Source organism: Manis javanica, chromosome 10 (genome assembly GCF_040802235.1).
Source record: "Manis javanica isolate MJ-LG chromosome 10, MJ_LKY, whole genome shotgun sequence".
NCBI lineage: Eukaryota > Metazoa > Chordata > Mammalia > Pholidota > Manidae > Manis > Manis javanica.
In genome coordinates, this window is record NC_133165.1 from 112,455,788 (window position 1) to 112,467,182 (window position 11,395).

The window sequence follows — 11,395 nt, forward strand, 5'->3', positions numbered from 1 at the left end:
TCGTTCTGGGGTGGCTGCAGGGGAGCAGTTGGTGGGGATGAACGGACACTGTGAGACCCAGAAGGGATGAGGGAACGGAAGCAGGGGTAAAGAAGCAGAAGCCGGAATCCCAGCAGATAGATCCCTTGCCTTCCTGGTGGGAACACAGTACGCGGCACACGTGGCCCGTAACTGCTGTCTCGCCCACCTGCTCAGGTGATTGGTGTGAAGCTGACGGGCTCGCTCTCCGGTTGGACCTCCCCCAAGGATGTGATCCTGAAGGTGGCTGGTATCCTCACAGTGAAAGGTGGCACAGGAGCTATTGTGGAGTACCACGGGCCTGGTGTCGACTCCATCTCCTGCACTGGTGAGGGAGGCGCCACATGATGTGGCCTCAGCCCGCACTGGGCTTGGTAAGGTCTGGGGTTGAGCCACAGAAGCAGTGAATGGCCTCCCCCCTGAGAATTGGACCAGTTAGTTTAGGGACTTGGGAGGACACTTAGAGGTAGAAGGAGGTTGTCTAGTCGAGGTCCTTCATTAAATAGAGGTGGAGCCTGAGGCCCATCAGGCAGGGCAGGGACTTCCCTGTGGCTACGCAGAGTCAGGGGCCGAGCTAGCTCCTGCTTCTGGGCGCTGGCCGTGGCCCTGGGCTGCCCTGGGTGATCCAGGAGTCCCACAGAGGACAGAGGTGGTGTTGGGAACGGGGAATCAGCCGCGGCTTCATTCCAAAGCAGCTGCATTCCCATGTCTTCCCTTGGCTGGAGTTGGCGCCTCCCCATTTCCCTTGGGATAGCGATTATCACCTGTTAGACTCCAGGACCAGGAAGGAGCTGGCCCCTTCTGCTCCTCACTTGCGGTGGCCTCAACGCCTGGGCCCTCAAAAATCTAGAGGGACTTGTAACAAGCTTTAGAGATGGTCCAGCCCGTACGTTCCCAGGCGCCTGCCTCAGCCCCATGGAGCTACTTGTCAACTGGCTTTTGATCCCCTCCAGTGATGGAGGGTAGAGGGGCTCATTCCTACAGGTAGCCTTACCACTGTTGACAGCTCAGTTAGGAAGTTAATAACAGGCCCCAGACCTGTGTCATAGCAACCCCATGAGGCCAGTGTCCTCCCAGCAGTCAGGCCACCAGTAAGCCACACCAGTTCTGTGCAAGGTGTGTGGCCCAGAAGGTGGACATCATTCTAGTCTTATTGCTTGAAAACCTGAGAGCCAGAAACATTTCCACAGAGCACCATGGTGTGGCTGAAAGAGTACAGGCCTGGACAGCACATAGGTGGACCTAGACCTGAATGTCAGCACCTCCCTTTACTTACGGCTTGACCGTGGGCCTCTCTGAGCCAGTTCCCTCACTTGCAAAATGGACACAGCACTGGCTGGGCGCTCTTGCCAGGTCAGTCTTCAGTACATGGTGGCCATCTAGTCTGCTAATTAGCAGAAGAGCCAGGCTCAGAACTAGAACTTGGCTTATAGGGGCTGAGTCTTGTATTCTCTTCACTCTGCTCAGCAGAGTAGCTCGGCCACTTCGGGAGCTAGGACACTGAGCTCTGGTCCCCATGGCCTTTTTTCACTGGCCCTGGCTTTAACCCTTGGCCTTCAGAGACAAGTCTGCTCTCTGCCATTAGACGGTCGCATGAGCTTGGGAAGAAAAAATGCCAGCTCCCCTGGCATGAAGATGTGTGTGCACATCTAGTAGGTGTGTGGGACCCATGCCCAGCTGCTCAGCCAGCCTCACAGGCTGTTTCTCTACAGGCATGGCGACAATCTGCAACATGGGTGCAGAAATTGGGGCCACCACTTCAGTGTTCCCTTATAACCACAGGATGAAGAAATACCTGAGCAAGACAGGCCGAGAGGGTAAGCTGGCAGGGGCAGGGTGGTGGGGGCAGAAAGGTCATGTTACATGGAGACCCTTGAACTACCTTTCCCTGTAGGGAAGGGGTCCTTAACCTTGTGTTGTTTCAGACTGGCTTCTGAGGACCAGAGAGGTCCCTAAAGGTGTAAAGTCATGTGTGTGCTGTTGCTCCCGAGTAGCTCGTCTGTAGGTCTCATCAGCTTTTCAGAGGGCCTGGCATATATGTTTGAGACATTACTGCCTCTGGACTGGAACTTAGTTTCACCTGAATTTAGTCTGAGTGCTGGTTCTTCCTGGCCTGGTCTGCTGTCCCCCCTACAGGACGCTCCGGAAGACACTGATCTGCTTGTTTTAATTCCTGCCCTAGCAGGGGGAGGAGCAGAAACCTGTGGAACAAGAACCGTGTTCCCAGCCTCTCTCTAAACTCCCCTGAGGTCTGGCTTGGCTTCCCTGAAGCCTAGAGGAGGAACTGGGGCCTGCGGGAGGGCTCTGGAGCTTAGAAGGAAGTGAGCAAGGGCCATGGGTGGAGCCAGAGGCCAGGGCTGGCTTGGCCGTTTGCTTCTAAGCTCTGAGCACAGAGTCCTCCCTGAAGGCCCTCCTTTTCATTATCAAGTAAATTCTCCTTCAAAACTCAGTACTTCTCATCTCCAGGAAGCCTTCCCTGACCGAACCTCGCTCAGTTGGTGGTTCTGTGTCCCAGTGTTCCGGTTGTGTCGCACTGTCACTTCCGGCTCACTAATAACTCCTTCATTAGATTTTGAGCCTGAGGGCAGGGACAGTATCCTGTGCTGTGTGCGCTGTTCCTTTGTTTGCCTGGTCAGTGCCCAGGGCCTGGTTTGGCAGGTGCCAGGGTAACTGGCTCAAATGGATGCATGGGTAGTTTCTTACCAGTTTCTGTTTCACATGCTTCACTCTCCCTACCTTGTTGATTTCAGCCATTGCCAAACTAGCCGATGAATTCAAGGATCACTTGGTACCTGACCCTGGCTGCCATTATGACCAAGTGATTGAAATTAACCTCAACGAGGTAAGGAAGGAATCTGGTCCAAGGGATTTCTGAGGTTGAGGCACTCAGGCTCCATCTGTGGACTCCTAGTGGCCCCGGGGAAGGCCAGGGCAGGTCTCTGCCTGCACCAGACACGGCTCATGGGTCTTCGGTTCCCATGTCCCTGCTGATTGCTGTCTGAATCAGGCTGCAGTGGAGTGGGTGAGGCGGCAGGGGGAATGTATGGCCAGGGGGGAACAGGGGTGGCTGGCTGGTGATTAAGAAATTGGCTCAGTTTGCCCCCGTGTCAGCTTTAGTAGAAGCCAAGATTTTGCCCTGAAGTTTGTTTTGTCATCAGAGTTCAGAGGGCAAGACCTGAGCCTCCCAGGCCTGAGGAGGGTCTAGCACCCTGAGACCCGCAGCCCAGAGTGAGCATGTGGAAGGCCAGGGGAAAGGCAGGCTGGAGGGGCAGAGGCAGCAGAGCAGAGTGGTCACGGGTCTAGGCCCTGAAGCCAGCCTTCATGCTTTCGAATCCTGACTCTGCCTCTTACGGCTGTAACTCGGGGTAGGTCACTCAGCTTCTGTGGACCTCACTTCACCACATGTAAAACCTGAGGTGGTTGTGGGAACTGAATGAGCTAATCCACAGAACGATTGCTAACTTTCATTGAGGGCTTACTGTATGCCTGGCACTTTGCAAAAAACTTCTTTTATTGGTAAGTGTTACCACATGCATTTGTATCTGGCTTTAAGTCCATTTTGTCATAAGGTTCCAGAAGTGTGGGAGAGAATGGACTTCACGTGTGATTCATCCCACGTCCCGCCATCTCCTTAGTTACGTGACCTTACGCAAGGCACATCGGCTCCATCTGCAGAGTGGAGCTAATACCAGCCTCGCAGGGTTGACGAGGTCTTGGGAGCCGGTGGGTTGTACAGGGCGCACTGCTCAGGTGTTTCCTGGGGTGAGTGTGAGTCATAAAAACAGTAGCCAGCCTCCTAGTTGGCCTCCCAGGTCCTGTGTAAGGAGTTGGTGAGTGTGAGCCAGGTAACCTCAGAAGAATGGAGGCCATCCACACTCCAAGATTGGTTCTCCCCACCCTGGTGCTCCTTGTGTCTTTCTCTCTTCAGTTGAAGCCTCACATCAATGGGCCCTTCACCCCCGACCTGGCTCACCCTGTGGCGGAAGTAGGCACTGTGGCAGAGAAGGAGGGATGGCCTGTGGACATCCGAGTGGGTGAGCACCCTCTAGCCTGTCAGCGTAACAGGCTGTAGGGCCGGTGGATGTGCCCAGGGCTATAGACAATTGCTTGTGCTTACCCTGGGGTACCTCCTAAAGGTACCAGGCACTTTCTGAAATACTCTATTTTTTCTTCAGTTACTTTTTCTTGGTATAGAAGAAATATGTGCTTACTGTAGAGAATATGGACAAACAAGATTATTTTAAAACACCCCTAATCTGTCTCTTTGAGGCAGATACTGTTTCTATGTATGTGCACATGTTGATGTGTATTTTTCACACTTTCCTCATACCAACTGTGATGGCTGATGCCACTTCACATGCTTTACACATATGGAGAGCTGCATGTCAGTGTCACTGGCACCTGCTGCTGGTACCGTGTACCATGGCTGAAGCGTTGACCCTGGAGCCAGCTGGCCTGGGTCTCAATCTGGCCCTGCCACTTGACAGCTGGGTGACCCTAAGCAGGTTACTTTACCTCCCAGTGCCCCAGTTCCTATCTGTAAAATGGGGGTGACTATGTTTACCTATTAGAGTTGTTGGGAGGAGAGACAAGTATGTGAAAAGAGCTTGCCACGGTGTCTGGCATAAAGTAGTGCTATATGGTATGTTCACCTGTATTAGTTGAAATTTAAAAATCTTTGGTTTAATAATTAGAAATAAGTCACTGAATTGATCAAAGAGACTGTCTTGATATTTATAGACTATGTGATGTCATCTGGTCTTTACTGAACTCTTGAATAACTAATAGACATTAAAAAAAAACCTCTTTCTTCCCCTGATTGTAAAGCAATTACCAATGCCAGCAAGTATAAAAGAAGCAAACTAGCATCTTCTGGAAGTCCTTATCTGCACTGGTCCTTTAATAAGGGAGCCTGCTGATGTGCATGCACACGCACAGCATTTATTGTCAGATGGATTATACTACCACCTTGTGTTCAGGGTCCTGTCCAGTGGCTACATTATCTTCCCTTAAATAGCTGGGTCATGAGTAGCCTGGTGGACAGTTAGGTTGTTTCCAACTTGTCTCTGTTAAGAACAGCCTCTGGTCCAGCATAGTTCGTGAACTCTCAACCAGGTCTGGATAGTTCAAGGTCAGGTGGAGACCTCTGGTCCTGACCCCTGGCCCCACCACCCACAATGCACCAGGTCTGATCGGCAGCTGTACCAACTCCAGCTATGAGGACATGGGGCGCTCAGCAGCTGTGGCCAAGCAGGCACTGGCCCATGGACTCAAGTGCAAATCCCAGTTCACCATCACACCAGGCTCTGAGCAGATCCGCGCCACCATTGAGCGGGATGGCTATGTGAGTGCCCCCGTGCCCCTGACCGCCTCCACCCACTGCTGAGTAATGTAGCTTCAGGGAGGGATAAGGCACAGCCTTGTCAGCAGGGGCTGGTACAGGTTCCCATACCTGGCCCAGGATTCCTGCTCTTTGTCACTCAAGCTGCTGAATTACCCCTTCCCTTCAGCCTCTGACAATTCTGTCCTTCTCTACCCACGCCCCCAGGCACAGATCCTGAGGGATGTGGGTGGCATCGTCCTGGCCAACGCCTGTGGCCCCTGCATTGGCCAGTGGGACAGGTGAGAGGCACATCTCATATAAGACAGCCCCTTGTGTGTCCTGGGGTACAGAGCCCCAGATGTTGAGGGCGACACTTACTGGGGTGGAGAAAGATTCAACCCAAGGCCTCTAGCTCCAGGGGCTGTTGGACATTAGGAGAGTGCCAGGCAGAACTGGAAAGTTTGGCTGGAAATAAAGAGCCCACAATAGCCCTGAGTGGCCACCTGGCTGAAGCCCGGGCCGGCAGGAAGGGGCCCACAAGGCCTCATCCTAACGGCCACAGCCAGGGGCTCTGGCGGGGCCATTTGAGAGGAGGCAGTGGCCAGGGTCAGGGCCTCAGGCTTTGGTCTGGGCTGTGCCTGTGTTACCTGTGGTCTCACACAAACCTCTGTGACCTCTGAGGTCCCCCCTGCTCTGTGAGAGCCCAGGGAGGAGGACTGGTTCCCCCCTCCTCTGTCATGAGTTAGGACAGGCCAGGTGACAAGGCTAGATGTTCCTAACCCTGTCTCCTCTGACCTGGCAGAAAGGACATCAAAAAGGGGGAGAAGAACACAATTGTCACCTCCTACAACAGGAATTTCACAGGCCGCAATGACGCCAACCCTGAGACCCATGCCTTCGTCACATCCCCAGAGGTAAGACTGCCTCTGGGGCCCCTGCCCCTGGCTCGCCAGGGGAGGCAGAGGGAGATGGGGTTTGGGGAAGGGCGTCTGACCCCAGGGGACTGCTGAGGGAAGGCTGGCATCGCAGGGCCAGGGGTTGTCCAAGTGGAAACCCAGGAGCCACGAGCCTCACCAGCCCCCTCGTCACACTTCTTGGTGCTGGAGCTCAGAATCGCCACCCAGGACAGATGTCAGCCCTGTGGGTTTGGCCAGGTCACTTCCTTCTCTGTGCCCAGGGTCCTGTCAGTGTCACCTGCAGTGTGTCCGAGCCGGGAAGGAGGCCTCATTGTGAACATGGAGCCCAGTGCCCCTCTCCCCACTTCCTGCGCCACCTCCAGCCCCTAGGTCTGCCCTCCTGGGCAGGCAGGGCCAGCACCGCCCCTGACAACGGAGCAGCTCTACTCACTGGGAGGGAAAGACTTGGCATGCAGGGGGCTCGCCTTCTGTTTGCAGAATACTGTTTGCTAAAAACGAGGGAGGAGACAGCCCCTTCCTTGTTTCTAGCACGGTGCCCATTTGGGAACTGCTGCATTTCTGGGCCAGGGCAGTGCACTGGGGAGGGGAGAGGGGTCCCGAGAGCAGGGGGCCGGTCCCATCCCTGAGGCCAGGCCCCCATGGGAGTGGTGGAGGCCAGTGGTGCAGGTCCAGTGGCCTGCAGCCTCAGAGGCAGACGAGCTCCAGCCTCTGAGGGAGGCAGGTTCTGAGGAGAACTTGACGTTGCCTGGGCTCCATTCTCAGTGGGCCTAGGCTTCGGTCTAGGCTTCTGCCGGGTGGGGCACGGGAGCGGGGTTCGATACTAACCGACAGACTGGCCACTTCCATTGCAGATCGTCACAGCCCTGGCCATTGCTGGCACCCTCAGGTTCGACCCAGAGAAGGACTTCCTGACAGGCAAGGACGGCAAGAAGTTCAGGCTGGAAGCTCCGAATGCAGACGAGTTGCCACGCATGGTGAGCAGGCACTGCCACCCTCTGCTGCTGGCTGCGGCCTGCGTGCCTCCTGCCCGCTGCCACGTGAGCAGGACGTTTCCTGTGCCACCTCCAGCCCCTAGGTCTGCCCTCCTGGGCAGGCAGGGCCAGCACCGTCCCTGACAACAGAGCGGCTCTACTCACTGGGAGGGAAAGACTTGGCATGCAGGGAGCTCGCCTTCTGCCAGGGCCCGTCCATGTGAGGACTGAGGACTGGGCACCTGACAGGCCCTGTCCCCTGCTGCAGGAGTTCGACCCTGGGCAAGACACCTACCAGCACCCACCTAAGGACAGCAGTGGGCAGCGGGTGGACGTGAGCCCCACCAGCCAGCGCCTGCAGCTCCTGGAGCCTTTTGACAAGTGGGATGGCAGAGACCTGGAGGACCTGCAGATCCTCATCAAGGTCAGCATGCAGATGCCCGCCGGGCACCCGCCCAGCCGGCAGGAAGGGCTGGGGGCAGGAAGGGAGGCTCGGTTTCAGGGGACTGAGGGCACATGCTGCTGCGTCCCCTTCCCCATGTCTCCTGGCAGAGCTGGCCTGTTGCTGTCGGGCTTCAGCCACTCGGCTGCAGCTGGTCGGTGCCTCCTCCAAAGGGTGTGGGCAGTGAGTCAGCACAGGGAGGGCAAGGACATAGGTACCTTGCACCGCAGCCCCAGACCTCCCACCGCTGGTCTGACCAGATAGGCTCCAGGAGCCACTGATCCCTCTGTTCCCACGTTGGGCGTTAATGGGGATGGCCTGTGTGGGGGCTGAGCAGACACAAACCTGTGGTGGGTCCAGACGCCTCAGACACATGTCAGACGTGAATGTGTGCTATTCACTAAGGTCTCCTGGCAGTGACACCGCCATTATTACCATGTGATAAGTAAAACTGATCAGTCACCAGACAGGACCCAGAACCTCCCTGGGCCCCACGTAAGGTCAGTAGTTGGGCTTCGAGCCTGGGCATCTCTTACCTGTGGGCCGAGGCCTGAAGGGAGAGAGAGCCGACATCTATCCTCCCTGACCAGCCTCTGCCCTCTTGAGGGTCCTGTCCTGGAGATGGCACTGAGCAGCCCAAGGCCTCAAGGGGCAGGCAGTGGCCTCGCCTGAGCCCTCTTGGCCAGAGTGGCAACCAGGACTGCAGACTACACGTCCCGAGCCGGGCCTGCTTCCCTTGTCACCGCCTCCAGAGCCGTGGCCTGACCTGATCCCCTCTGCTCACCCACCAAGGTCAAAGGGAAGTGTACCACGGACCATATCTCAGCTGCCGGCCCCTGGCTAAAGTTCCGTGGCCACCTGGACAACATCTCCAACAACCTGCTCATTGGTGCCATCAACATTGAAAATGACAAGGCCAACTCTGTGCGCAACGCCGTCACCCAGGAGTTTGGTCCTGTTCCTGACACTGCCCGCTACTACAAGGTGGGTTGTCGTCAGGGGTGGGGAGGCAGGGTGGTCCAGGGAAGGGGTGCTCTGCACCCACACTGATGCCCTCTGCTCACAGCTTGCTTCTGTGCTGAGCACCAGCGGGGTGGGTCATACCTCCCTGTGCCCAATGGAGCCGACCAGAGCCCACGTTCTGATCACTGCTCTCCTGAGGGCCTGATTCATCTCTGACTTCCCCTGACCTTGAGGAGCCCTTAGCCCCTTGACCCGTGAGCCTCAGGAAGCCCGAGGGAAGCAGGCAGGGAGGCAGCAGGGCCCCCTTCTCCCTCACACCCTCACCTGTCTGACAGAAACACGGCATCCGGTGGGTGGTGATTGGAGACGAAAACTATGGCGAGGGCTCAAGCCGGGAGCATGCAGCGCTTGAGCCTCGCCACCTCGGGGGCCGAGCCATCATCACCAAGAGCTTCGCCCGGATCCATGGTGAGCCGGAGCCTGGGCCTAGCCCTGTCTGCCTCTCCTCTCTGGCGGCCCAAGATCACCCCGCCTGCCAGTGGCCAAGTTGGACCTGAAGTCACATGCCTATTTCTGCCACAGGCTGTGTGGCCTCCAGCCTCTACTCTTCAGATTTACATTGAGTCCGATGCCCACAGCTTCCCATTTCGGGCAAGCACTGGTCTTGCTTCCAAACTTACAGACCTAGGAAGTGGAAGTCCAGGGCACAAGGTTGAAGGATTTCTTTCCAATTGTGAATGTTCACCAGGAGGACCTTACAGGGACACAGACCCCAGTGCAAACCCGCAGAGCCCTACCAGACACCTCCCTGGGAGTGCAGCTGGCCTGGCCCTCGGTCACTGCCCCCAGGCTGGCCTCAGGGTGCAGGCCTGAGGCACCTCTTAGTCCAGCCCTGGCTGGACCGAGAAAGGAAGCACCCTGGGCGGACGAGGTTCTCTGCACAGAGGAGGGAGGGCCAGATCCTGTCCCAGAGGGGCTGAATGTGACCTGTCTTCCAGAAACAAACCTGAAGAAGCAGGGCTTGCTGCCCCTCACCTTTGCCGACTCAGCCGACTACAATAAGATTCACCCAGTGGACAAGCTGACCATCCAGGGACTGAAGGACTTTGCCCCTGGCAAGGTCAGGGGGCAGGGAAGGAGGGTGGGCCGGTCAGCCCAGGTCAGCCCATCTTCTTGGGAGCCCTCCTAAGCAGGGAGGGAACAGGCACCTTGCTTCCCCTCCTGGCTCCACCTGAACCCCCTTCCCATGAGCCTTTGTTCAAGAGGGAAGGGCCCTTAAATTCTCCAGGTGACCCTGCAGAAAGGGAATTTAGTTCCTTACCAGAGGCAGGGGTGGGGCCAGCTGAGGCCCTCTTCCTATCCTCTCATTAGCCCAGGCTTTGCACTCAGAAGCTGACAGCCCACACCCAGCAGGGCCCTCCCGGTCCCAGGAGTTACGGATCAGGCCTCACTGTGGCCACCCAGACCTAGCCTGTGACTTGGTTCCCATGCTGCCTCCAGGGCCCCAGAGCAGAACTGAGGGCTGCATTACTAGGAGCTGCCCCACCCACACCCCTCTTCTCTTACAGCCCCTGAAATGTATCATCAAGCACCCCAACGGCACCCAGGAGACCATCCTCCTGAACCACACCTTCAACGAGACCCAGATCGAGTGGTTCCGAGCCGGCAGCGCTCTCAACAGAATGAAGGAGCTGCAGCAGTGAGGCCCTGCTCTGCTGCTCCGGCTCCGGGGTCAAGTGCAGCATGTGTCAGCAGAACCGGATCTGATCCAATTCAGCCGTGGCTTCCTGCCCTGAGACAGTGTGGCCTGGCCTCCCCCTATGGACCCACCAACAGTTGGGGGAGTTCTTAAAATAATGTCTCAGTCCCCTGCCTTCGTTTTTAGTTTGGTTCAGATCTTGAGCAGCTCCAGGCAACTGTATTTATTTTTGATGACGACTTCCATCTAAAGTTTTCCTCCTGCCTGATCATTTCACTGGTAGCTGAAGGATTTTAAAGAAACTTTTGCTCGTGCAAGGAAAATAAGAAATCAAATTCAGCAACTGTTCCTGCATGTGAGTGTTGGTGTCTGTGCTGTTATCAGCTCTAAGTTCAGGTGGGTCTTGGCTGCCAGTCAGGGGAGGCTGCCACCCCCACAAGGAGCCAGCCAAGACCTCCCGCTTCTTTCCAGCCCCACCTTCCTGCCCTCACTGCCTTCTGCCTGCAGGCAGCCTCCCTTCCCAGTGCCCCCTCTCCCTCCCCACGTTCCCATAGCTTCCCTACAGGCTGGTGGAGGGCCAAGATGCCCCTCCCCTGGGCACTGAGTTACCCTTGAGGGTGGGCAACCCCCTTCTTACAGGCCATTATGTCCAAGGTCACAGCTAGTCCATGATATGCACTGTCCCCTGCCTTCAGCATGAGGTGACAGCAGAGTTCTACAGCTGCTTCTCCCCTGAAGTGATGTCACTGTCACTACCCAAACCTCCACACTCCCACACCCTGTGACTGAAAAGGCTGGGGTGGGAGGCAGGCTCCATGGAAGCCCCTTTACCAGGACAACGCTTGCCTGACAGGAACACGGCAGCCGGTGGGGTCTGTGAGTGTTCTGGTCCTGGTAGAATGGGGGAAGGGCGAGGGGAACCTGGCAGGGCCACCCTGCTGACTAGACAGTGTGGTGCGTGCCCAAGAGCCAGGATCGGGCATCACCAGCAGATCCACAAGGTGTCCCTGGTGTGGCCAAGGCCTGAATGTGACAGCTGGCCACCAGCCCTCACTCTGGGCC

The 11,395-nt window shown here is 56.6% G+C and overlaps 1 protein-coding gene across 1 annotated transcript in view; it reads left to right on the plus strand.

Annotated features, from left to right (window-relative positions):
- The window catches only part of ACO2 (aconitase 2), a 50,226-nt gene extending 39,545 nt beyond the window's left edge, over positions 1–10,681 (plus strand). The window contains exons 6-18 of the mRNA XM_073213931.1: positions 196–346; positions 1,731–1,835; positions 2,769–2,860; positions 3,947–4,052; positions 5,205–5,362; positions 5,567–5,640; positions 6,144–6,255; positions 7,110–7,232; positions 7,498–7,653; positions 8,464–8,655; positions 8,970–9,102; positions 9,633–9,754; positions 10,203–10,681. Coding sequence (XP_073070032.1) covers positions 196–346; positions 1,731–1,835; positions 2,769–2,860; positions 3,947–4,052; positions 5,205–5,362; positions 5,567–5,640; positions 6,144–6,255; positions 7,110–7,232; positions 7,498–7,653; positions 8,464–8,655; positions 8,970–9,102; positions 9,633–9,754; positions 10,203–10,337 — 1,659 coding nt within the window. The 3' untranslated portion in view covers positions 10,338–10,681. The remainder of the gene's footprint in view (positions 1–195; positions 347–1,730; positions 1,836–2,768; positions 2,861–3,946; positions 4,053–5,204; positions 5,363–5,566; positions 5,641–6,143; positions 6,256–7,109; positions 7,233–7,497; positions 7,654–8,463; positions 8,656–8,969; positions 9,103–9,632; positions 9,755–10,202) is intronic.
- Positions 10,682–11,395: the final 714 nt, after the last annotated feature.